Source organism: Brachycentrus maculatus, unplaced genomic scaffold, assembly GCF_059751285.1.
Source record: "Brachycentrus maculatus isolate JH-2025_06_01 unplaced genomic scaffold, ASM5975128v1 h1tg000736l, whole genome shotgun sequence".
Classification (NCBI taxonomy): domain Eukaryota; kingdom Metazoa; phylum Arthropoda; class Insecta; order Trichoptera; family Brachycentridae; genus Brachycentrus; species Brachycentrus maculatus.
This window is the reverse complement of record NW_028281467.1, coordinates 95,256-121,926: the sequence shown is the minus strand read 5'-3', so window position 1 is coordinate 121,926 and position 26,671 is coordinate 95,256. Positions and strand designations below refer to the sequence as shown.

The 26,671-nt window shown below is 34.9% G+C and overlaps 2 protein-coding genes across 5 annotated transcripts; one reads left to right on the top strand and one right to left on the bottom strand.

Annotated features, from left to right (window-relative positions):
• On the bottom strand, positions 1 to 14,800 carry LOC148300371 (DCN1-like protein 1). Of its 3 annotated transcripts, none has more exons than XR_015838950.1 (4): positions 14,199 to 14,800; positions 13,430 to 14,029; positions 7,163 to 7,392; positions 1 to 244 (listed from the first exon to the last, which is right to left on the bottom strand). XR_015838950.1 is itself a non-coding variant. In XM_088274882.1 (4 exons), the coding sequence occupies exons 1-3, from the start codon at positions 14,199 to 14,201 to the stop codon at positions 7,216 to 7,218; spliced, it is 780 nt and encodes a 259-aa protein (XP_088131008.1). In that variant the 5' UTR covers positions 14,202 to 14,800; the 3' UTR covers positions 1 to 244; positions 7,176 to 7,215. The 3 variants fall into 3 exon arrangements, 2 of the variants coding, with proteins under 2 accessions (XP_088131008.1, XP_088131007.1); XM_088274882.1 differs by having other exon boundaries at positions 7,176 to 7,392; XM_088274881.1 differs by lacking the exon at positions 1 to 244 and having other exon boundaries at positions 330 to 7,392.
• On the top strand, positions 13,959 to 24,384 carry LOC148300370 (nondiscriminating glutamyl-tRNA synthetase EARS2, mitochondrial-like). 2 transcript variants are annotated; one of them, XM_088274879.1, is made up of 7 exons: positions 13,959 to 14,078; positions 14,860 to 15,144; positions 16,859 to 17,054; positions 17,627 to 17,841; positions 18,912 to 19,027; positions 21,359 to 21,468; positions 23,542 to 24,384. In XM_088274879.1, the coding sequence occupies exons 1-7, from the start codon at positions 14,014 to 14,016 to the stop codon at positions 24,109 to 24,111; spliced, it is 1,557 nt and encodes a 518-aa protein (XP_088131005.1). In that variant the 5' UTR covers positions 13,959 to 14,013; the 3' UTR covers positions 24,112 to 24,384. The 2 variants fall into 2 exon arrangements, with proteins under 2 accessions (XP_088131005.1, XP_088131006.1); XM_088274880.1 differs by having other exon boundaries at positions 13,977 to 14,078; positions 14,860 to 15,148.
• The last annotated feature ends 2,287 nt before the right edge of the window (positions 24,385 to 26,671 follow it).

The window sequence follows — 26,671 nt, the reverse complement described above, 5'->3', positions numbered from 1 at the left end:
ACCTACTACAAAAAAATGTCCCTTACTGTGTTTTGAGTTTGGACAGCCGAATACTACAGTACAAAATGGAAACAACAATTTAGCTTGTATGAGTAGGTGTCTTCTCAACGACACACTTGTGTGAAAGGGGATTCTCAGCATATGCGGCTGCAAAGATCAAATACTGCAATAGCCTAGATCAGTGGTTCTTAACCGTGTTGGAGGTACCGAACCGCACCAGTTTCATATGCGCGTTCGCCGAACCCTTGATTGGAAAAATAAAATATGATTTTTTCAAATTCAAAACATAGGTATATATATATATATATATATATATATATATATATATATATATATATATATATATATATATATATATATATATATATATATATACATACGTGCACAAAATGAACAAAATCATTAGCAGCTTCACACTCGAATTAGCTTTCACATTAGATCCGCGCTCTCACCTGTGAGCGCGTTCACTTGGCGTTATATCCGCGCTCGATCACATTTGATATCTTCATACAAAAAAAAACGTTGTTTCAAAATTACGAGTACATGATTAAAATGCAATAAAAAAAGATTTGTTTGGACCAATTTCTTGAAAAAAAAAAGAGTGAAGGTGTTAAAAACAAAGGACAAAATCATTATAACATGATTTTCACATAAAATCAAAAACAAAATAATGAATATTCAATGCAAATCAGTGTGACTTGTGCTGGTGCCTTTCAGAGACCAGTTCAGAAATGCGTCTTACTACAGTTACAGTGACTATTGGGCGGCAGTGTGCCAGGAAATTATCACTTCTCTATTCTTTAGTCCGCCTCCGTAGTGTACGGTCAGCACGCTCGGCTACTGTTCTGTGGGTCCCGGGTTCGATTCCCAGGGGGGGTAATAACTTACTTATTAGTACTTATAACCCTTATCCGCACCTAATGGTGCATAGGGCACTGCATCAAATTGACGCAGTGTTATCTTGATCATTACTTACATGAAGGCAAGGTGATCACTCTTGCGCTTCAGGAACCAGTCCAGGGTAATATTAAATAAATATTAGTGTTAAATCACTAATATTTATTTTCACCCCCCCCTGGGAATCGAACCCGAGACCTCCAGCACTGTAGCTAAACACGCTGACCATTACACCACGGAGGCGGACAATAACTAAATAAATATAAGTGATTTTTAAGTGGGGGTAGTAAATATAAGTGATTTTTTTCACTCTAATGTTTATTCAATATTACCCTGGACTGGTACCTGAAGCGGAGGGCTGAACACCTTTCCTTCGTGTGTCAACAATTAAGATAACACTGGGTTTATATAATGCAGTGCCCTATGCACCGTTCGAGTGCGGATAAGGGTTTGAATGAAATTCTATGTTATTCCCCGATTTCGTTAATCACCTTTCACAATGACGATACATTATGACAAATTTGTTATGTCTTATTTGAAGTCCCATCCCAGTAAAAAAAATGTATGATGTAGACTACGTACGTTGTTCTAGTGTGTGAGCTCTTGTATTATTTTTATTGCTAGATTGATATATCCCTTTAAAATAATATACTAGATCAATTGGACAAATGAATGTATCGTACGTGGTATCATTTTTCATAATATCATACAATAAGTCGGGTGTGTGCTTTGACCTCCGCTGTACCCGGGAGACTGACTCATCGAACACCTGGGGTTCGACGGAACCCAGGTTAAGAACCACTGGCCTAGATGCTGAGCTTGACATGCGTCTTCAACTCTCTTCCACAACGCCTAACATTAAACATTTGGGCAACTTCATACGTCCCAGTAAATGAAATCAATTTAAGGTGCAATCGATAGTGTTATTTTTTATATAGTTTTATTGCTTGTGAAATTTGTAATGTTACACTAAATATTTATTTAATATTACCCTGGACAGGTTCCTGAAGCGCAAGAGCGATCACCTTGCCTTCATGTAAGTAATGATCATGATAACACTGCGACAATTCGATGCAGTGCCCTATGCACCATCAGGTGCGGATAAGGGTTATTAGTAAATTATTGCTTGTTGCTTTGTATACTAAGAGAAAAAAAATCATTTGAATATGATAAAAATGCAAAACTTGTACCTTAAGGCGGTGATCTCCATACTTTTTTGGCCGCATACCCTTATGAGGAAAATAATTATAAATTATACCCCTTAATTATAAACATATTTTGTATGCGTGTCTCAAAAATGTTTTTTTTTGGTAAATGAATGGAAAAAAATGTAAAAAATCAAGTGTTTTTTTATTATTTATTTACGTACCCTCTAAATTTCACACACCCTTTAGGGTACACATACCTTACTATGGAGACCAGTGCTTTAGGGGATGAATTATTGCGATGGCCATTAATTTTATGACAATAATCTGGCTGTATAAGTGAGTGACAGTAACAACGATGATATTTTGATCATCCTCCTGCCTTTATAACCAAGTTCGACTGTATCTTGTTAAAAGGAATAAATACTCAACGTTAGATATTTCAAATTTAACAAAAGTTGATTAAATTGATCAAGGGAGCACATAATTTAAAAAGTCAAGATTAAAAGTGAAAAAGAGAGACATAATAAATACACGCATTTAAAACATTATGACGTTACTGTGTCTTTTGACAAAATTACGCAAGACCTTTTGAAAACATCTAAATCAAGGGTGGCCAACCCGCGGCCGGCGGGCGTCTACTTGCGGCCCGCGGAGCGAATCACACATTTTTTCCGTTAGTGTACACAAAACCACCAAGAGAATATTCTATCGTGCGTAGTTCGTATCATATCATGGGATATATGGATATGGGATTATTTCACTATCCTGACAATTTCAAGACCCATAATGGCGTCAAGTAGTAAAGACGTTGGACTAAAGAAGAGAAGAGTAACAGAAGAACTGAGAAGTTTTTAAGACAGATGGACTATAAACTATTTTTTTGTGGAATTTAAAACAAAGCTAACATGCCTGATATGCAATGATTCTGTTTCTATAGAAAAAGTATAACATTAAACAGCATTACGAGGCTTAACATGCAAATAAGTTAGAAAAGCACCATCTTGTTTGCTTTTTTGTTTTACGGCCCCGTAGGATATCTCATTCCAAAAATCTGGCCCGGCTTAAGAAAATGTTGGCCACCCATGATCTAAATAAATGACTTTTGTAAAAATATATTGAAAATTGTAAAAAAAAACAGTAAAGATTGATAATAAAAATTATACGATGTGAAATGCCGCCTATATAATGCCTGCATCGTTACTATTTTCTTATACGGCTGTGAGACATGGCACCTTACAAGGGCCCAGAGCAGCCGTTTGCTCAGCTTAGAGGATAGATATCTGGGAACAATTTTAAGGTGGAGACTGACCAGAGCATTTCGTCGTAACATATATTTTTTTATGGCGACAATTGTGACCATGGGTTGATGCATTCTACGCCTTATCTCTTCATTCCTCACAGAGTTAAAACACCGCACGCCTAAAGGTGGAGACTGACCGGAGCATTTCGTCGTAACGTAACATGTTACGATGCGAGCATTCAGGCAGTCAGTACAGCAAGCCGAGCGCTCCATCCATAGTTTCGGATGCTCGGTGATGCTCGCTGCGAGCGATGTTATGACGAAATTCTACGGTCAGTCTCCACCTTTAGGCATGCGGTAGTTTAACTCAGTGAGGAATGAAGAGATAAGGCGTCAACCCATGGTCACAACTATTACCATAAAAAATAACATATTTTAAGGTCTTGCCAAATGTTGTCAAATGGAGATGTCCGAACAGCACAGTAGGGCAACTACGTGTATTTTTAATCTAAGGCTAAGTGCTTTGCATTAAAAAAAAAAAACAAAAAAACATAAAGACATACAGTTTGTTGTGCAAACCATCATCTAGAAATTGAGAGAATTTTTTTAAAAATAAATTAACTTTATGCCTGCGTACTTTGATTATAAAAATTTTGATAATCAACCGAATAAAACAATCTACTCAAATGTGGGAATCACAAATCGCTATGAAATTTCTTCAAAAATTTGAAAACAAAGTGTATATCTACATAATTTACAATGCGTAACATTTTCTAAAATTTATTGGACGTGTTACAATAGAATTATTTACATTCAAAAGTAGCATCATAATTTGACATGTTTTTATATATTTTTTTAAATGAAATTTTGTTTGAACAAGTAACGTTTGAATTTATTCTGATTGAAAACAATACACTTTGATATATTGGCAATCATTATTGGTTCGAATACCGGTCTGACACTAATAATATGTCACCTTGAAGCGTTATTCTGTCCTTGCTCTAATATATTTTTGGTGATATTGCAAAACGAGACAATTTGAACCCTTCTCTCCAAACGTAAGTAGCAAAATATTATGGAGGACAATGTTGCATTTGCACTGTACACAATTCAAAGTTGTTAAATCTAAAAACCAGCTGTAGCCGACCACGCATCGCTGTGGCTCAGTCCAATTAAACAGAAAATAAAAAAAGGAAAAGTCTACATTTTTAATATGTTTAATTTCACAATGCTTGTGGGTTATACAATATCTTAGCAGCTGTCGAAAAACACGCTGTCACTATGAGCAATGTTTAGTATTGCGTGTTGCTGTTACGTTCAACAGATGGTGCTGCCATTTAGAAAAAATATGTTTTTATGTGTCACAGGTAAGAAAACACCTGTTGCAGGCATATAAAAACTGCGCATAATTGTTTCAAAGTGTTTCTCTATCAACAGTATGTCTTTAATATACTGCTGATGGAGAGCGAGAGAAGCTTATAAGCATTCTATTAGCTTACTTTAGGTAAAGCGCGAGATGCCAACAAACATGGTAAAGATCGGAGTTGGGTTTCCGGTTACTTATGATTAGTATAGTCCGCCTCCGTAGCGTAATGGTCAGCACGCTCGGCTACCGTTCTGGAGGTCCCGGGTTCGATTCCCAGGGGGGGGTCAAATAAATTTAAGTGATTTTTTCACACAAATATTTATTCAATATTACCCTGGTCACCTGAAGCGGAAGGCTGATCACCTTTCTTTCGTGTGTTAACGATCAAGATAACACTGTGTTTATAATGCAGTGCCCTATGCACCATTGGGGTGCGGAAAAGGGTTTGAATTAATGTGATTTATTATGGTCGGGGTTGATGAAAAAATCGCCCGTAAACAATGTGTTTAGATTTTGCAATATCACCAAAGATTTATAATTTGAAAAATGTTGCATTAATCCAATGCATCCCTATGTATGGAAAGAAAGCAAGTAAAAATATAATTATTGACACGACAATATCGCAATATTGTCGATCGAAAATTGGAAAACTCAGATTTTGTTTTTATCACAAGCCACTGTTGTGAAATAATTTTGGTATGACTGTTAATTTATATCGAGGACTACCCAGCAAAATACTGTAAAGACCAGTTTGTACTTACAGAGGAGAAATAACAGTAATCTCATATAGAGTAATAGCAGTGGCGTGCACAGAGTTTTTAATCAGAGTGGGCAGTAGAGTTGGGTAAAGATAACGCATGGTGGGCACTGATCGTGTGGCTGTATGGAACGCGAGTAATCAGGGGTAGGCACCGCTTTTCTGCCTATATAGAATGCACGCCTCTGGGCAATCAAAAGATCAAGGCAAATAGGTTGACTGACAAATATTACACATACTCCCTTTAAACACAATTTTGAAAAAAAACACAATGCAAAAAAAGGGGAAAAAATATTAATTTAACAATGCGTTATAGTAATTTGGGATATTCTACATCTCTCGCATGTTCTTGCTACTCGGTACTATGCGAGAGAGGCAGAGGCGTGCATTCTACATAGGCAGAAAAGCAGTGCCTACCCTGGATTAATTGCGTTCCATATAGAAACACGACCAGTGCCTACTATGCCTTATCCTTACCCAACCCTACTGCCTACTCTGATTTAAAACTCTGTGAGATGTGTGTAGAATGGAGCTAGGTGAATAATTTTTGTCACCTCTGATTTTTTCAAATTAAAATCAAGATTCCATATAAGATATTGATTTTTATACAAGGAAACCTATCCACCATTTTAAATTTTATTGTAGCATACTGTTTTTAAACATAGAACGTATCTAATGTACAAATGGGAAGTTCAGTGTACATATATCAACGAGGTGATATCGATATTATGGTTTTCGCATTTTAGTATTATAGCTTTACACTCGTTCACACTCTAGAGTACATACTTTTTGAATAATATCTCAAAGGTAGGGCACATTAACAAACAGATTTGTCAAGAAAATTTTAACATCAAAAACTAGACAAATTATATGCCTCTGAAACAAAAAAAATACTATTTTTGAAATGGTAGAGCATGATCATAGTGACTATTCTGTGTAAAATTACGAGTTTTATCTTTAAACTGATGATATATCTGCGAATACGCAAAACCATGAATACAGGGAGGATAATTGTATGATGAAACTGTACTTTCTCCTAAAACATATGATCGTTTGCTGGGCAGTCAATATACACCGTGTTTCAGAACCATACCACATTTTAATTTTATTTTGTTACAGATCCCAAACACAGTATAGGGATAGAAATAAATAACCCAACGCATGGCAGAATATTGAATCAACAGATTGCACAAACTTCATTAATTGATTCGGCAGTCACTATGTGGTAAAATCTATCCATTTTTAATTTAAGTCTTACTTGGCAAATACTATTATTTCTTACAATCTATTGTAATGCGTGTTTCGAAGCGTTCCGCATCATTTTCAAACACCGTACGATTACCACAAAGTGACTGCCAAATGAGACTTGAAATATCTGGCTATTTTTTTTCATTTAAAGAGTTTACATAATTTAAATGTTGACCAGTTCAAAAAAAAAACAGAACAGATGCCATGAAAATGTTCTTTTTTAAACCTTATATTAAAAAATAAAACAAACCTAACTATAGTAATAAAAAAAATTAAAAAGATTTAACAAAATGACTTGTCTGAAAATTGATTGATTTGGTAGTTACTTTGTGGTAATCATTCGGTGTTTGAAAATGATGCGGAATGCATCGAAACACGTGCCACGATAAATTTTAAGAAATAGTGGTATTTACTAAGTAAAACTTAAATTAAAAATGCACAAACTTCAGTGTGGCTGTGACACGGGTGGATCTCGTCAGGAGTGTTGGAGGGTGATGTTGACTAACATAAGTTATTTACACGGGGGGCCTGCTAGCGACGGGGCCTGCCAGGAGGGGGCCTAGCAGGCGGGGGCTTCCCGAGCCCCGTCCTGCTTCAGGCACCACTCGACGAAGTCGTCGATGAGCACCGGCCATGCGCCTTCCGCGTCGTAGTTGCTCATGTCCTCGTCTATGTGTGAGGCGAAGTCCAGCAGCAAGTTCCACGTGTCCTTGGGTATAGATCTCTTATGATGTTCCTGAAAGTTTTTCAATTGACAAAATGAATATTTCGGATACTAATAATAATAAAAAAATTAACGAACTTAATACGATTGAACAAATTGCGTTAAATAATGGTTATAATGTAGAATTAATTAATTCTCTTTTAAATAAAAAAATTAAACAAAGAACCTTAAAACAGTTTTTATATCCCAAAGTAATTAATGATAATAATAATAATAAATGGAGAAGAATGTTTATAAATAATGTAACGAACAAAGTAACTAAATATTTACCAAAAAATATAAGACCAGCATTTTATACTAATAATAATATCGGCTCGTAACGCATGTCTGTATTGAAAACTATAGTGCATGTTGGTCTTCGGGTCGACCAAAAATCGCATGTGTTAGACATTTTGTGTAGTTTTGAGTGTGTAAATGGTGCTATGGTGGTGAAGGGTAGTATTGTTTGCATGCTGTGTTAGTGATTGTCCTGACGAAGAGACGGGTACGTCTCGAAACCGGTAGACATAAAAATCTCGGTGAGTGGTTATATACTGATTTTATTAACATTTTTGTAAAAAAATAAATAAGTAATAAAAAAATATTGATTGATTAGGCGGCAGTCACTTTGCGATATCTATCCATTTTTATTAAAAATTTTACTTACAACATTTTAAAACCTATAGTAATTCATAAAAATATAGATAATAAACTAACCAAAACTAACTCTATTCTCAATATTATTAATATTTAAAACATTTACTTTGCGGTTAGTCATTTTTACTTTTATTTTTTTACAAAAATGTTACTGAGGCCCTAGTGCATGTCAGCCCTCGGCTCTTAATGCATGTTTGCTCTACAACCACTAGTGCATGTTGGTCCTCGGGTCAACTAAAATCCCACGTGATAACATTTTGTGCAGTTGTAAGTGTGTGAATAGTGCTATGGTGGTGACGAGTAGTGTTGTTTGCATGCTGTTGTAGTGATTGTCCTAACCAAGAGACGGGTACGTCTCCAAACCGGTAGACATGAAAATCTCAGTGAGCGGTTATATACTAATATTAATTTACTAGAACTTCACTAGAGACATCTATTGGTGAGATGTAAAGAAGCTTTTTTATTAAGCAGAAACTCTTATATTAGTATGTGAGATCCGAATCCCGGATTATAATCACACACATGAGAAACGCCAGAAAATACCACAATATATATATAAGAGTTTCTGCTTAATAAAAAAGCTTCTTTACATCTCACCAATAGATGTCTCTAGTGAAGTTCTAGTGATTCAAGAACAAAGTTTCTAAATTGGTCCATAAATATTAATTTAAATATCAAACATTTTTGTGAAGAAATATAAAAGTAAAACTAACTAATGTAGCTAGTAGGATGTGAGTCGTGGCACCTCACCAAAGCTCAAAGCAAGAAACTAGCAAGTTTTGAAAATAGATGCCTGAGGCGAATACTGGGTATAAAGTGGTATGACTTCGTCAGGAATGACGATGTGAGGAGAAGAACTCAACAGCCCCTCATACTGGAAGTCCTGAAGAGAAGAAGGTGGACATGGTTGGGACATGTCCTTAGAATGCCACCTGAGGGCATCAACCCCTCGTGTCTCTTCTTCCAACCCTGAGGATTCCGGCGTCCCGGAAGGCCGCTGACGACCATTCACCGACTATACTCAGCGGAACTTCGAGACGCCGGACTGACCTGGGAGGAAGCCAAGGAGATGGCGCGTGACAGAGTGACTTGGAGACGACCCGTGTTGGCCATATGCTCCACCTAGGGAGCGAACATGGAAGTAGAAGAAGAAAACTAACTAACCATTACGCCCCTTCAACGCTTAATAATGCAAAAGTAAAAAAAATTAACAAGTCCCTACTCCTCTTCATCCGCCAACGTTCCAAAGACAACTCTAAAATTTAGACTTAGGTTCACATTTGAAAATGATGTGGAATGCATCGAAATACGTCACAATGGATTTTAAGAAAATGTGGTATTTAACAAGCAAAACTTTAATTAAAAATGAATTGACAAAGTTCACAAATTGAAAAAAATAAGTGAATAATAAGTATGTAAATAAATTTCCTCAAAGGAGAGTATAGGCATACATAAAATCTAAAAAAAAATAAAACCCTTATCCGCACCCCAATGGTGCATAGGGCACTGTGTCATATTAACGCAGTGTTATCTTGATCGTTTACACATGAAGGAAAGGTGATCAGCCCTCCGCTTCAGGTACCAGTCCATGGTGATATTGAATAAATATTACAGTGAAAAAATCACTTATATTTTACCCCCCTTGGGAATCGAACCCGGGACCTCCAGAACGGTAGCCGAGCGTGCTGACCATTACTCTACGGAGGCGGACATAGGCATACATGAACGCCATAAAAGCCCGGTGACATTTATTTATAAAATAGGACGTTTACTGCCATCTGTGTATCTATTTTTCTGTTTTACCCACGACATTTTACATAAAATAAAGTTTGTGACTTCATCGTAATGAGGCTGTCAAAGAAAACCCATGAAATAAAATATCAATAATATTTATATAAAACATGTTTACTGGTGTAAATATTTATTTTAGTCAAGAAAATATGTTGCTTATAGTATTGACTATGATGAAAAATTATAAAAAGTAAAAAAAATAAAATAAAATCACTCCCCAGATACAGTTTTGCCCGCAGAAACTCAATCCCGGACAGCCTAATATTTTAATCCATAAAATAATTAGTATATATACGAGGAATGTTCAGTAGAAATATTAATAAAATATAAAAATACAGATGTTTAGTTCAAAATACACAAATTTAGAATAAGCTATATATATATATTATATGCAGTGGTATTTTTAAATAAATGTGGACTGATATGATTGTGTACAGAGACGATTGCCAACATTATTTTGGCACATAAAACCAATCAGAGAAAAATTCTATTGTGCAATACGTTAAAATCTACAGCACTATCTTCACATAACACTGTATATCAATTTTCACTAATTTGGATACACAGTGAAACCTAGATTATTCAGGACTCTATTATCTGGATTTCTGATTATCCGGAACAATCAAAATATAAACTTTATTTGCTGATATGATGAAGCGAATTTCACCTACGGTTGTTACGTTGTAACGCATATTTAAGTGGTTGCTTTATGCGTTATTCTTAAATATATCCTGGAAAATATGAGTCGTTGTGCGCAACATTCACAGTGTTCGCGATTTGGCAGCTTCAAAAATAACTGCCAGTTTGAAGGAGAAATACATAATTGATAATTAATCTCTATCAAAATATTCAGAGAACAATTATTAATTTATGTATTAATTTTAAATCAAACACAGATTTTTTGAGTCTACTAAGTTGTATTTTATTAACAAAAACACATAAAAAATTAATATTGTGACATTGTTTCGCCTAGTTATGGCATTTTCAAACGAATTTTCAAATGAAACGTCTTAACATTCGTTTGCAAATGCCATAACTAGGCGAAACAATTGTCACAATATTAATTTTTATGTGTTTTTGTTAGTAAAATACAAGTTAAGACTCAAAAATCTGTGTTTGATTTAAAAATTAATACATAAATTAAAATGGAGTTCTACAAATTGAACGCCAATTCAATAAATAACAATCATTAACATCATTAATAATAAAAACTTATTTTACAAAATTATTCTATTTTAATCTCTATGTAGACCCATTAAAAAACAATTCTTCTTTTACTATTAAAGGGTGATAAATATTTGAATACAATTTTTTTTAATTTTTGAGATTACAAAATACTTTTACAATAACAAAATGCAATACCAAACAATTCCAAGAAAAACATTTTTTTCTTATTATTTATTTTTGATTAAAATTTTACTTGGTAAATTGACTGGTTGTGATTGGTAGCCTGGAGGGGAAGAAAGGGAGAGGAAAATTCCCCACACGAAGGACCGATCAAGTTAAGTCAGCAGCAGGCACCTCGGTGATTGGAGCGCTACGTGCAGCGCAGACAAGGGATAACTGGAGAACAGTCATTGCTCCGACAAGCGTTACAACCCTCAGGAATGAGAAGGTAAGACAGAGAAGAGAGAGGAATACCAATATTTTATAGGACTGGGGCTTTTCAAATACCCCCTAAGGAGCATGTGGAATTTTTAGACACTGGGTTGGGAAGTTTAATTATTCTGACAATGGCTGGGAGATTTTTTTATAAATTTAGTATGACAAACAAAAGAATGTGACAATAATTATTTCTTAGCTGCTGCAGCTAAAAGTAGAAAAAATAATGCTAGGACAAATTTGTAGACAAAGATTGACATCTTTTGCTTTTTATAACCAGGTATACGAGTATAAACAAATCTCAAAAGATTCACACAAAGCTTCAACAAGCTATAATTCAAAACAGTTATTTTTAACCAAATTAATTACAAAATAAAAGCAATACAAAAAAATCTGATCAAAAAATTTTTAAGACAAACAATTCAACCAAATGTAATGTAAACATATCGTTGTTGGGCTGTTTTTTCATCAACCCTCTAATTAGTATAGGGTCGTATACTAATCAAAGTGACCTAATCACAAGTAACCGCAAACCTAATTCTGAACTGTATAATGTTTTTTGGCATCTCTCGCGCTCTACCAAAAGTAAGCAATTAGCTCCCTTATCACCAACAGTATGTAAAAGACGCTTCTAAGCGTTTCATGCACATAATGTGTTAAGTGCAGATGGCGTTCCGAAATTCAAAATGGGTTTAAATTTTTTTCAAATTGATATTTCATTTGTTTAATAAATTCTGTTGCCATTTTGTTATTTTTAACCTAACCTAGAAATAATCTTGGATCTGCAAAAATGTTAACATAGATCAAATTTGTTGAAAATATCTGTTTATTATACCCTAACCTAACTGAAAGCTATCATGATCTAGTAATTTTCTTTTGAAAATTCACTTTGCCTAAAAAATATGTAGAAATATCATGTTACATTACAAACAGTTCCAGATCAAGCTTAAATCGTTTGGAAAAGGGGTTGATATGTGCATTTTATTGCTTTATATTTTACATTTCGCCCAGTGTTTTCTTTTTTCTCATTTGTTTTTCAGTTTTGTTAACATTAATCCCAAAACGAGTAATGGAAATAACTCATCAGGAATATTATATATCGCTCACTCCTTTCAACAACGTCACATATCAAAAATCGTCAATTTTCAGTTGAGCATGTTTTTGGAATGCCCAGAAAATATACTATATCCCAGCAAAAGCGGCATATTTTAAACTTAATATTTACCAGCTACATGGCAGAAAGTGTTGTTTTTGGATTTTGAAGAAAAGGTATGGTTTAATTATTTTTTTAAATATACTAAATATTTTTCAAATGGACAAAAAACATTCAGGTTTTACCTAAAAAGATCTGTTGCACAGTAAAAAGTTCAATAAGTGGCTTGATATTTATTTTTAATACATTTGATTATATTTTAAACTTTTAAAATGATCTGAAAAAACAAGTTTTTTGATATATTACGTTGTTGAAAGGATGAGCGCAATATATCAAAAAACTTGATTTTTCAGATCATTTTTAAAGTTTAAAATATAATCAAATGTATTAAAAATAAATATCAAGCCACTTATTGAACTTTTTACTGTGCAACAGATCTTTTTAGGTAAAACCGAATGGTTTTTTCTTATGCTGGGGTTTTTTTCTGTGTTACACGGTGGAACGGCGTTCTGGCACCTTTATTCACAGATACATATATTTTTTTTAATTTTTAAAATCAATTAGATGAAACAATGTTTGCGCTTACATAATTACAATCTATATTTATATAATTCATCAAAATGATAAAATATGTAATTATAATGAATATTTATGGGACCTTTTTTGTTATGCCCTAAAAAAAAAAGCCCTGGACTTATGTATATTGTATTATGTTTAAATAAAAATAATGTGTTCACTGCAAGCTGTGTGGTGACTTTTTAAAAGAAAATTCAGGTGAAAATATTTAGATGTAAGCCATTCTAAAAAAAGGTCATCTGTGTGAATTACTAAAACATATCTGGAAATATACATACAATATCCACTTACCACTAAAAATTTGCACCAGGCATCTAAAAATTTGAATCTCCCTCTCAATACAATGTTCCAGTACGCTATCGCCATATCTAGGTCTAGCCCCTTTTGGCCAGGATTTTTGGCATAATTGAATGTGAAGTGGTAGAATTCCTTAAATTTTTGGACGTCTTTGATTTCGTTTTCTAAGGTCGGCAATCTGGCTTTGAGTTTGTCGATCGAATCCGTCCCTAGATCCAGCATTCCCGTTAAGAACTCCTCTCTCGTGAATTCGCACTGAACGGCCGCTTTGCATTTCCATGCTATGATGAGCACTAATATTGATTCCGCACTTAGGCTTAAATCATCCAAAAACTTCATCACACCGTCCACGGTAATTTTATCACTTTCTTGCGGGTCTTTATATTTAACGAACAGCGATTCGAGCTTCTTTCTGTCGACAGAAGTCTTCGCGGATTCCTTGAAGTACGCATCGGGGTTCTGGAAGTAGTTGTCACTCGCCAAGTCCAATTTCCAATCGTTCTGGGTCAAGCAGAATATCGCCGTACTCTCCGTCGTCTGCGTAAAAGCGACAAATTTCTTTACTTTGTCTCTCTGTGATGATTTTAATTTGTGCTGAAAAAGAAAACAAGACATCAATCAGTTTCCATACAAACAACTTCAGGTTAGTTACGGACCCGTGCCAAAATCGCTATAGCGTCGGGGGGGACGATTTAAGTCGCAATTTATACGATTCAATCGATGCGTTAATGATTCGGGTATTGTAAAATGCTTTCAAACTCACCATTTTTGCAAAATTAATAAATTTACACTACAAAAACAAGGGTGAAAGGCCAGACATCTGAACGCGTAAAAATCACGGTACCAACAGAAGAAGCCGAACAATTTCAGAAAGCGACAGCTAACCTACAAATTTTGACGTATGACCTAACCTCGGCGCATATACACCTGAAAGCTTAGCACAAATGCTTCTGTAATCATTTAACAATATATTTTTATCTTTGTTTATCTTCTGTAAATTAGGCAAGGCAGAAAGAGACAGAGCTAGAAAGTTTTTATTTTTTTGTAGAGTTTATTATGGGGTTACTAAAAAAAAAGAGATGAAGTGTATTTTGTATGGCACTATCTTTTTCTCACATAATACAATCGGATAGAATGCGTGAATTATGAAGTGTTTCTTCATATTTAACCTTGCGACCTATATTACTTTTCGTGCGTAGAGTTTTCGTCTGTGTTTCGTGTTTTCTATGAGCGCGAATTCAAACGTCAAATCGACGGCGAGGAACACAATATTTTTCCAGGATTTTTATTTCTGTGCGAAGTTTTAGCGATGAGTTTGGAGATTTAGTAGTGTCGTTTGACCATTGGAATATTTAAATCGACTTCAAAATGATACGTCAAAGAATTTTGGCTTGTCGATCGTTGTCAACAAATTTATTTTTCAGAACCTATAAAACTAAGGAAATAAGGGTGAGATTCGCGCCGAGTCCTACGGGACATCTCCATCTCGGAGGGTTGAGGACGGCTCTGTATAATTATTTGTTCGCTCTCTCTCATAATGGGAAAATGATACTGAGAATCGAAGATACAGACCAGACGAGATTGGTAGAAGGTGCGACGGAGGCGCTAATAGAGAATTTGAACTGGGCCGGAATAAACTGTCACGAAGGGCCGACTCAAGGTGGCCAGAAAGGCCCTTATGTTCAAAGCAAACGATTGGATATTTATCAGTATGTATGTGTGTAAAAGAATAATATTTTTTTAGGTTGTAATTTTTCTAAAATGACACTGTTTTCTAAAGTTTATAAAGTATTGAGTGATAATAATAAAACCCTTATCCGCACCTCAATGGTGCATAAGGCACTGCTTTATAGAAACGCAGTGTTATCTTGATCGTTTTACACATGAAGGAAAGGTGATCAGCCCCCCGCTTCAAGACCAGTCCAGGGTAATATTGAATAAATATTACAGTGAAAAAAATCACTTATATTTATTTGACCCCCCTGGGAATCGAACCCGGGACCTCCAGAACGGTAGCCGAGCGTGCTGACCATTACACTACGCAGGCGAACATTGAGTGAACTTCCTGAATTTCTTTATTTAAGAAAAATATGAGTCAAAAAGTATTGAAGATATAATTTTTTTCTTTTTCCTTCACATAGAGCTACATTTAAACTCATTTAATTCAGAGGTGTCAATATAAATGGAAAATAATAGAAAATGGTATATCCAATACTTTTTGTTTTATGTATTAAAAAAAAAAAAGGATGTTCCCGAACCACACCTTACATCATCGGTATAAGACAGCTCTAATATATTTTTTGAATTGAAATTTTAGTTTGTAAATACCACTACTTAAAATGTATTGCGACTCATGTTTCCATACATTCTGCCTCATTTTCGATCACCAAAAATGGTGCGGAATGCGTCTGGACACATTAGATTTTAAGAAATAGTGGTATTAATAGAGTAAAATAAAAAATAAAATTGATAGATATTCTCTTTCTCAGTCTTGCTCTTCATTACTAAGATTTGTGACCCTTGTGGAAGCAATAACTCTTCTCCAGCTATCCCTTGACTGCACCGAGGTGCCTGCTGCTGCCTTAACTTGATCGGTCTATCCTGTGGGGATCTTCCTCTCCCCCTCTTCCCCTTCTGGCTACCGATCACAACCAGTCATTTACCAAGTAAAATTTTAATAAAAAAAATAAAGAAAAAAAAATACAACATGTTTTTTGTTGGAATTGTTTGGTATTGCATTTTGTTATTGTAAAATCATTTTTTCATTTCAAAAATGAACTTTTTTTATTTAAATATATAATAGTATATATTTGTCCGCCTCCGTAGTGTAATGGTCAGCACGCTCGGCTACCGTTCTGGAGGTCCCGGGTTCGATTCCCAAGGGGGGTAAAATAAATATAAGTGATTTATTCACTGTAATATTTATTCAATACTACCATGGACTGGTACCTTAAGCGGAGGCTTGATCACCTTTCCTTCATGTGTAAACGATCAAGATAACACTGCGTTTATATGACACAGTGCCCTATGCATCATTGGGGTGCGGATAAGGGTTTTTCATTATATATATTTAATAGTTGAAGAATGCTGTTTTTTTTAATGGTTTTACATAGGGACTTGAAATTTTAGAATAATAATTTTATTAGATAAGTTTTTTTATTATTAATGACATAAATGATTTTTTTAATGAACGACTTCCAGGCTATCCTCATTGGCACGCGCAACGAGTCCAAAGAACTGATGAATCCATCATGTACAGACATTGGTTAAAGTCAAGCCATTCAAGTCTAGTTCCTGGCGAATGGACTCGTTGCATTTATCTGTCCATGGAATTCGGAGCATGCGCCTCCGACACCACATTTATACATATTACCACCATCAATTGTCTAAACTGATAAAAAAATTAATAATTATTTATTTTAGAGGGCAAGTCAAAACTTTACTGGACAATGGTTCGGCATATAGATGTTTTTGTACGGATAAGCGGCTGGATCTGCTGAGACGGGACGCCCTGCGGAACAGGCAGGTTCCCAAGTATGACAACAGGTGTCGTCATCTGTCCACTGCAGAGGTCAAAGAAAAGCTGAATAATGGAAATCAAAACTGCATCAGGTTTAAGGTAATCAAAGAATACCACTCTTCTTATAAAAAAAAATATTTATATGATGCGAGTGTAGTTAGAAAGAGGAGCAGAGGAAGACTGAGGAAAACTTGGCATGATCAGGTATGTCAAATACTCGAAAGCAGGTCAGGAGTTGAAATATTCGGCGGATATGTACTAGAAGAGGCATTCATGTGGAAGAGGCAAAGAGTGTTTGCAAAGTCAGTCGCAATAGCTAGCGTAGCGACACGGCCGCTGCATACGACGGTCTGCGCACTGCTAAACTTGCAACAACATGGGCGTATACATAAAGCAACTGCATGTGCTCAAACAATGAAAAACGTTTGTGTATTGGTGATTTCATTCCCGATTTAATAATGTTACACGTGTGTAAAGTGATCACTTAAACCAGCCTATGATGGTCGTCAGCCCTGTAAATTCCCAGACTTCCATATTCTTCTTCATCTTTGATGAGATGTCAAAAAATAATATGAAAATAACTCCTGTAATTGGAGATAATCCAGATTTTGTGAATTAGTATTTGGGCACACTCAAAATGTTGTAAATTAAAAAAACATGTATTTTCTTAGTTAACGCCAGATTGCAAGTACTTCGATGACCTGGTGTACGGTAGCATCGCTTACGACATATCTGAGATGGAAGGCGACCCTGTCATAATGAAGTCGGATGGTTATCCGACATACCACTTTGCTAACGTTGTAGATGATCATCTCATGGAAATCTCACATGTCCTGAGGGGTGTAGAGTGGCAAATTTCAACAACCAAACACATACTCATGTATAGGTAAGTTTTCCATTTTATATAGATTCCCCTTCTGTCCCTTGTACGCACCCAATGGTTCACAATACCCTGCTTGGTGCGGGATTACCTGCAAAAAGCACTATTGATTACCCAGCAAAATGGCGTACTAAACGAATCAGCGCTAAGCAAGGTCTATTTTCCACATGCAATACTTGAAATATTTTGTCTTTTTTGCGCTCCTTTGACACACTTCCTTGCACAAATGCTGCCATTTTTGTACGCAGCGTTTAATTATTGCAATTTTATATACAAAAAGTAATGCGTTTCAAACGATAAAATAGTATTGTACATATCGCTCACTCCTTTCAAGAACAACATAAATAAAAAATCGTCAATTTTCAGTTGTGCATGTTTTCGGAATACCCAGAAAATGTGCTATATCCCAGCAAAAGAGGCATATTTTTAACTTAATATTTACCCGCTACAGGGCAGAAAGTGTTGTTTTGCATTTTGAAGAAAGGGTATTGTTTAATTATTTTTTTAAATAAACTAAATATTTTTCAAATGGAGAAAAAACCTTCAGGATTTACTTAAAAATATCTGTTGCACAGTAAAAAGTTCAGTAAATGGCTTGATATTTATTTATAATACATTGTATTATATTTTTAAACTTTAAAAATGTTCTCCTGAAAAATCAAGTTTTTTGATTTATGACGTTCTTGAAAGGAGTGAGAGATATGTAAACTTATTGGGAATGCACATGCCTTACATACGACTGAAACGGTATAAACTGATTGGGAATCAACACGCGATCGAATAAATATTAAGAAAATTCCCGAGTAAAAGATTGCATTTTCGGTTCCTTAGTGTATCACTGAACCGCGCTATTAAAACAACGTTATTGCAAAACAACAACGTATATAGAAGTGGCGTTAAGCGGGGTATTACTGTACTCATTTAAAAAAGATGGAGATGCATACATGTTTTGCACTCTTGAGAAATTGCTGTTAGTGGACTTGTAACGTTTTTATAATACCGGATCGGACTAAGGTTCAATTATTTCTGTATTTGACGCAAATTATGTAAATTGGAATTTTCTTTTTTAATTACAGAGCCTTTGGATGGGAGCCTCCAGCTTTCGGCCATCTTCCCCTCATAATGAATGCAGACGGAACCAAACTCAGCAAGAGACAAGGGGATATTCGGATAGAGGAGTATCGAAAAAAAGGTTGGTAGACTTGATTCTAGATTCTAGAAGAAGTTCCGGAAAAAGTTCTCTAAAGAACAGAGTGGAGGGTGTACTAAAATCAGCTGTAGCAAATAAAAGTCAAAATTTTATAGTACAGTAAGCCCTCTACTTACGTAATTAATTCGTTCCAAAGGTTTTCGTGTGAGTCGAAAAAATATTGTATGTAGTAATATTCTTTTATTTTATGTATTAATAGATTTATATTATCCACTGACACTTCGTGATGGAATTGCATTTTTAATTTATTATTAGATTAAAAGCAATATTTTTAGCTTTTCCACTTTTTTTTATTTGACCAGCGACCGGGTTTCGTCGTTACCGACATCATCAGACTGGTGAGAGGCTATACAAATTGATATGTTATATATAAAAGAAGGCAGGAGTTGATAACCATGATTTGATATAATTTTACTCCTGCCTTCTTTTATATATAACATATCAATTTGTATAGCCTCTCACCAGTCTGATGATGTCGGTAACGACGAAACCCGGTAGCTGGTCAAATAAAAAAAAAGTGGAAAAGCTAAAAATATTGCTTTTAATCTAATAATAAATTTTATGTATTAATTTTAAATCAAACACAGATTTTTTGAGTCTACTAAGTTGTATTTCATTAACAAAAACACATAAAAAATTATATTGTGTCAATTGTTTCGCCTTGTTAGGGCATTCTATGTGTTTTTGTTAATAAAATACAACTTAGTAGACTCAAAAAATCTGTGTTTGATTTAAAATTAATACATAAATTAAAATGGAGTTCTACAAATTAAACGCCAAATCAATAAATAGTAATATTGTCGTTGTTTCAAAGGATAATAGTAAATATGTGAAAACAGAATGTATCTACATGCATGGATTAAATAAAGCAATATTATTTTTGGAAGTTATTATGTATTTAATCAGATACAGAGTGTATGTACAGAGTTACATTTCAGTACAAACTACTTATTAATTTACAAGTATGTATATATTAAATATTAAAATAAAACACTGATTTTGACTGAGTCTACTTAATTGTGTTTTATTATTAAAAATACAAAAATAAAAGTTGTAACAGTTGTTACGGCTTGTGATGGCATTATTTATGTAAACAAATGACTTGAAAAAAAATTAATTAAAAAAAATTGTGTAATCGAAATAACGTATGTAGAGGACTTATTGTATAGTAATAAATAATAATAAAACCCTTATCCGCACCCCAATTATGCATAGGGCACTGCGTCATATAAACGCACTGTTATCTTGATCGTTTACACATGAAGGAAAGGTGATCAGCCCTCCGCTTCAGGTACCAGTCCAGGGTAATAATATTGAATAAATATTACAGTGAAAAAATCACTTATATTTATTTTACCCCCTTTGCGAATCGAACCCGGGACCTCCAGAACGGTAGCCGAGCGTGCTGACCATTACACTACGGAGGCGGACAAAAATGTATACATAATAAAAAAAATGTTTTAACATGTTTTAACACACAAGCAAAGAAAAAAGTAAAACTCTTTATCGTATACCCATTTCTTTATTTTGCCTTTGCTCCTTATTTTATTTTGCCCTAAAAATGCTCAAAACAATGTGTTTTTTTCTTCCATATTTGATGTTCACTCTTGGGACCATCAACCCTTCATTGTGGGTGAAGCGGGTACATTGTCGTGTACTAGAGAATTTTTACACTTTTCACTAGTTTGTTGCTCAGCTATGATATTCATTCACATTATTCCATATACTGGAAGTGACTTGATATGGTTATATAGCAATTTTATACCATCCCGATTTTATATATCGCTCACTCCTTTCCACAACATCATATATCAAAAGTCGACAATTTTCAGTTGTGCATGTTTTCGGAATACCCAGAAAATGTACTATATCCCAGCAAAAGCGGCATATTTTTAACTTAATATTTACCTATTTATTGATTTGGAGTTTAATTTGTAGAACTCCATTTTAATTTATGTTTAACTTAGTAGACTCAAAAAATCTGTGTTTGATTTAAAATTAATACATAAATTAATATTTACCCGCTACAGGGCAGAAAATGTTGTTTTTGCATTTTTAAGAAAAGGTTTTGTTCTATTATTTATTTAAATATACTAAATACTTTTCAAATAGAGAAAAAACATTCAGGTTTTACCTAAAAAGATCTGTTGCACAGTAAAAAGTTCAATAATTAGCTTGATATTTATTTTTTAATACATTTCATTATATTTTTAAACTTTAAAAACCATCTCCTGAAAAATCAAGTTTTTTGATACATGACATTGTTGAAAGGAGTGAGCGATATAACCGGGTACAATTTTTTTCCGGATACAGGAATATTACCAGCTGCTCTGGTAAACTATGTGACACTGGCGGGAGGGGGATTTGATAGAGCTCGCGGAGAAGGGATGAGAGCAGCCACTATGGAGGAACTCGCTGCATCGGTAATTCCTTCAATAACTATAACATCTATAATTTATATTTGAAGTACTAACTTTGTGATTTTCCATTTTATAATTAAAATGTAACTTTGTTTAAAATTACTATAAATATTTTATTATAATGTAACCGGTTTCGAAGCTAATCTTGATAAAGAAGCGGTTAGCTTCGAAGCCGTTAGACATTCTTCTTCTTTTTGTGCCACTTCTAACGAAGATCGGCGTTCATCATGGCTATCTTGACTTTAGATGCTGCAGCTCGGAACAGAGATTTGGTGCTTCTGCCAAACCGTTGACATAGGTTTTTCAGCCATGATGTCCTTCGGCGTCCTTGAGTTCTTCGCCCCTCAATCTTTCCTTGTATGATTAGGGGGAGAAGACGATATTTTTCATTTCTCATGACGTGTCCGAAGTACATCAGCGCACTCTGCTTGATGGTTGGTACGAGTTCTTTATTGGTGACCTCTAGGTTGGTGACTCGATCACGCCATAATTAAGTTATAATAAAATATTTATAGTGATTTTAAACAAAGTTACATTTTAATTATACTATAACATCTCTTCCATTAAATATGTAATGGTATTTTGTTCAATTCATTGTCTATAAGGAAAATGGGTATTCCACACACATGGGGCTTAAAATAATTGTTTAAAAAAACTCATGTTTTGTGCAACAGCTTGTTCCTAGATAGCCAGCAACCCTTGACGTTAATAGGCCTTGAGTAATTAGGTCATCTAGAGGTTTGTGAGTTTCAAATACTTGGAAGTAAACGTAACAGAAAATGGTAGCCTTAAAATAGAACCGGGAGTACATTTAGAGCCCGCGGGCACCGCATACAACTCAGTTAATATTATTTATTATGTCAGAGACTGGATTATTCACCCTACAGATGAGATGTGCATTTATAGGTGTCTCAACTTGATATAAAACATGTATGTCATTCTTTTTTATATGAAATAAGATGGGGTCTCAACCTTCCATCTTCTTTCATATAAAAAAGAACGATAGATGTTCCATATAAAGTTGAGACACTATAAAAGTATTTAAGCTGTCTGGAGATTTGAACTCGCTGAAGACCAAATGCCGACTATATAATGCCTGCATTGCTCCTACTCTCTTACATGGCTGTGAAACGTGGCACCTTACATGGACCCAGAAGAGCAGTATACTCAGCTGTGTGAATAGATGTCTGCAAAGAATTTTAGGTGTGCGGTGGTTTGACTTTGTGAGAAATGAGGAAATACACCGCAGGAAGCAGCAACCCATGGTCGCGACTGTCGTCAAAAAAAGCGATTAAGTTGGCTAGCTCATGTACTTCGCATGCCTCCCAAGAGCTGCTATCTTCAAGTAGCTTTAAATATTAACACATTTTACACAGGTATTTTATACGCCTGTGGATAGCTGGCGAGGGGATTTAATAATTATGTGCGTATAGTTAAGATCTTAACCAAGAGTTTGATATACATTATCAAACCCTGATGCCTGCGAGTTTGATATTGTCTTAATAACACGAAATGCGTCACATATTATCCTTATATATCGACGTGCCCTACGTAAAGTGCTCTAACTACATTTTTGTCAATTTTGAGATATTTGGTGTATGTTATCAACTGAGCGTTATATACAAATATAAACAAACAAACAAAAATGTATAAAATAAATTATGCCTAGTTTTCAGGCGTATAAGACGCTATCTACATCGAATTTTCGATATTAACTGAACTCCTAAAACGCTAACTACTTAATTTTGACAAAGTATAAAGTTTTAAAATGATTTAATACACTATTTTATCGTGTTTTTGAATGAATAATACTAGTTTAGAATTTCAGATAAAACTGTTAATTAATAAAAAAGAATACGTTGAAAAAAATCTTCTAAGCTCTCTCCTGTAAAGTAACAGATTTGCAGATAGAGTACTTTACGTAGGGACCATCGATATGTATGTAAATAAAAGTAGAATTCAATCCAATAACCTTGTTTGATTTTGGATATATTACCCAAAAATTTAAAATGGAATTCTACCAACTGTCTGCGTTACAATAAATAACTGTGTTAATTATATATATTTTTTTTACAGTTTCAACTTAAACTCGTTAATTCCAATTCAAGTCGTCTGAATCCCGACTTGCTGACGGAATGCAACCGCCTCGAGATCATGGACCAAATACAGGACGATGCGAAGATTGACAATTTAGTGGACGAAGCCGAGATGTTGATTAAATCTCGCTTCAGTCGCGAAAATCTCAAATGCGACCCGGACCATATAAAGTCCGTGCTGAAATGGTCTTCCGGGAGGATGACGTCTCTGAACGACATCATATCCGATAACCTGGCCTTCCTGTGGGTTCTGCCGGAGCCGCTTCAGTTTATGCCCGATTCCACTACCTCCATCTTGGAAAAACTCGTGTCCAAATTGCAAGATCACGACGATAACAGATTGAAGAACAGAGAATATCTAAAGAAAATGCTCAAGGAATTGGCCGATGAGAATGGTGTTGAGTTTAGTCAAACAATGAAGGTGTTTCGAAGTGTTTTGAGCGGAGTGGAAGTGGGGCCGAGTGTGGCCGAGATGATTCAAGTACTAGGAAAGGAAGCCACCATACATAGGTTGACTACTGCATTAAAACGTGAACCCTATTTCATATAATAATTTAGATTTTGAAAAATAAAAACAGTTATTCTATTTTCGAGTTTTATATATTTTTAAATGGTTTTAAGATATGAAACATGCAAATGGAAGTCTGAGCATACAACCTGGCATCGACAGCTTTAAGTGATAACTCTATACAATTATCCGCAGCCAATGGTGCATAGGGCACTGCATCATATAAAAGCAGTGTTATCTTGATCGTTACTTACATGAAGGCAAGGTGATCACTCCTGCGCTTTAGGGACCAGTCCAGGGTAATGTTAAATAAATATATATATATTTTTTCTTTTAACCCTTATCTGCAGCCAATGGTACATAGGGCACTGCATCATATAAAAGCAGTGTTATCTTGGTCGTTACTTACATGAAGGCAAGGTGATCACTCCTGCGCTTTAGGGACCAGTCCAAGGTAATGTTAAATAAATTTATATATATTTTTTCTTTTAACCCTTATCCGCACCCAATGGTGCATAGGGCACTGCATCATATAAACGCAGTGTTATCTTGAACGTTTCTTACATGAAGGCAAGGTGATCACTCCTACACTTTAGGGACCAGTCCAGGGTAATGTTAAATAAATATATATATATTTTTTCTTTTAACCCTTATCCGCACCCAATGGTGCATAGGGCACTGCATCATATAAACGCAGTGTTATCTTGAACGTTTCTTACATGAAGGCAAGGTGATCACTCCTACACTTTAGGGACCAGTCCAGGATAATGTTAAATAAGTATTAGAGTGTAAAATCACTAATATTTATTTACGTCCCCCCCTTGGGAATTGAACCCGGGACCTCCAGCATTAACACACTAACCATTACACCACGGAAGCGGACAAGATCCTTCTTTGGTTGGATTGGTAAGGGTAAGAAAATTAATTATTAGATTAAAACCAATATTTTTAGCTTTTCCACTTTTTTATTTGACCAGCGACCGGGTTTCGTCGTTACCGACATCATCAGACTGGGGGACCCCCAGTCTGATGATGTCGGTAACGACGAAACCCGGTCGCTGGTCAAATAAAAAAGTGGAAAAGCTAAAAATATTGGTTTTAATCTAATGATAAATTAAAAATGCAATTCCATCACGAAGTGTCAGTGGATAATATAAATCTATGGTAAGAAAATTAATAAAGACATTTTTAAATATATCAGTTGATTTTTATTTCGGATTATATCAGAATACAATTAATTTATCACGACGAATTTCAACAAACTAAAATAATTTAATTAATACATACAGTATATTTATTTAATATAGCAATCGATGAAAATAATCTAAGCATAATACAATACAAAATTGCTCTATTTATAAGTAAGGTACAATATATGACTATTCGATAAGAAGCGTCTACTTTAAAAAAGGAACTTTGAAAGTCGAGGTGATTTGAAAATACGAGACTTGCTTTTTTCTGGGTTATGATGTCGTGTGATGTTGGTTTTCCAAAAGGGAGGAAATGCGAACTATACATGGCATAATCACTCAGAAAAACGCCGTTAAAACATCTGAGAGGTAGACTATGTTACAGCCACATTTTAGATGCGCAATTTTTATTAAAAATGGCGGATATTTTGGAGAATTATTATAGTCAAGTCGTCATGTAAGGGTGATTATTATCGAAAATTTATAGTTGTGACTCACAACACAGTTTACCTCTGTAAAGATAAATTTAACATATACATATAACATCTTTGAAATATTAAAAATCAAGTAGGAAACATTTTGTTCTCTCTCTTTATACGGTGCAGTAAAAAAAACATTTGTTTGACAATGCGTAGCAGTAATTTAGAATTTGCTACATACCTCGCATGGATTATACTTACTACTCAGTACTGTGCGTAGAGAGGTATGTGGCATTCCTATAATAATAATAATAAAACCCTTATCCGCACCTCAATGGTGCATAGGGCACTGCGTCATATAAACGCAGTGTTATCTTGATCGTTTACACATGAAGGAAAGGTGATCAGCCCTCCGCTTCAGGTACCAGTCCAGGGTAATATTGAATAAACATGACAGTGAAAAAATCACTAATATTTATTTTACCCCCCTTGGGAATCGAACCCGGGTCCTCCAGAACGGTAGCCGAGCATGCTGACCATTACACTACGGAGGCGGGCGGCATTCCTATAGGGTAGGTGAATTGTTTTTGTTACTTTTGATTTTATTTAGTTACATTTACAGTAAAACCATGGATGTAATGGATTAATAGTGGGAAGGGGTGTCCGTTAAAGTCCTCTATATAAAATAGATTTGATGAATAAATCCATATTTCTATTTAAAAATATGAACAGTGTATTTAGATATAAATAAACAATACAAAACACAAACAAATTTGTTTTTGCCTAGAATTTTCACTCATGAATTACATGAAATTATAGTAACTTTAAACATGGCTTGACTCTGGCCAATATCTGTACCCGACGGATTCTCCAGTTCTTTGGACACGTTGCGCGTGGCAATGAGGATAGCCTGGAACGACTAGTTTTGATCGGTAGCCTGGAGGGAAAGAGAGGGAGAGGAAGATCCCCCACACGATGGACCGATCAAATTAA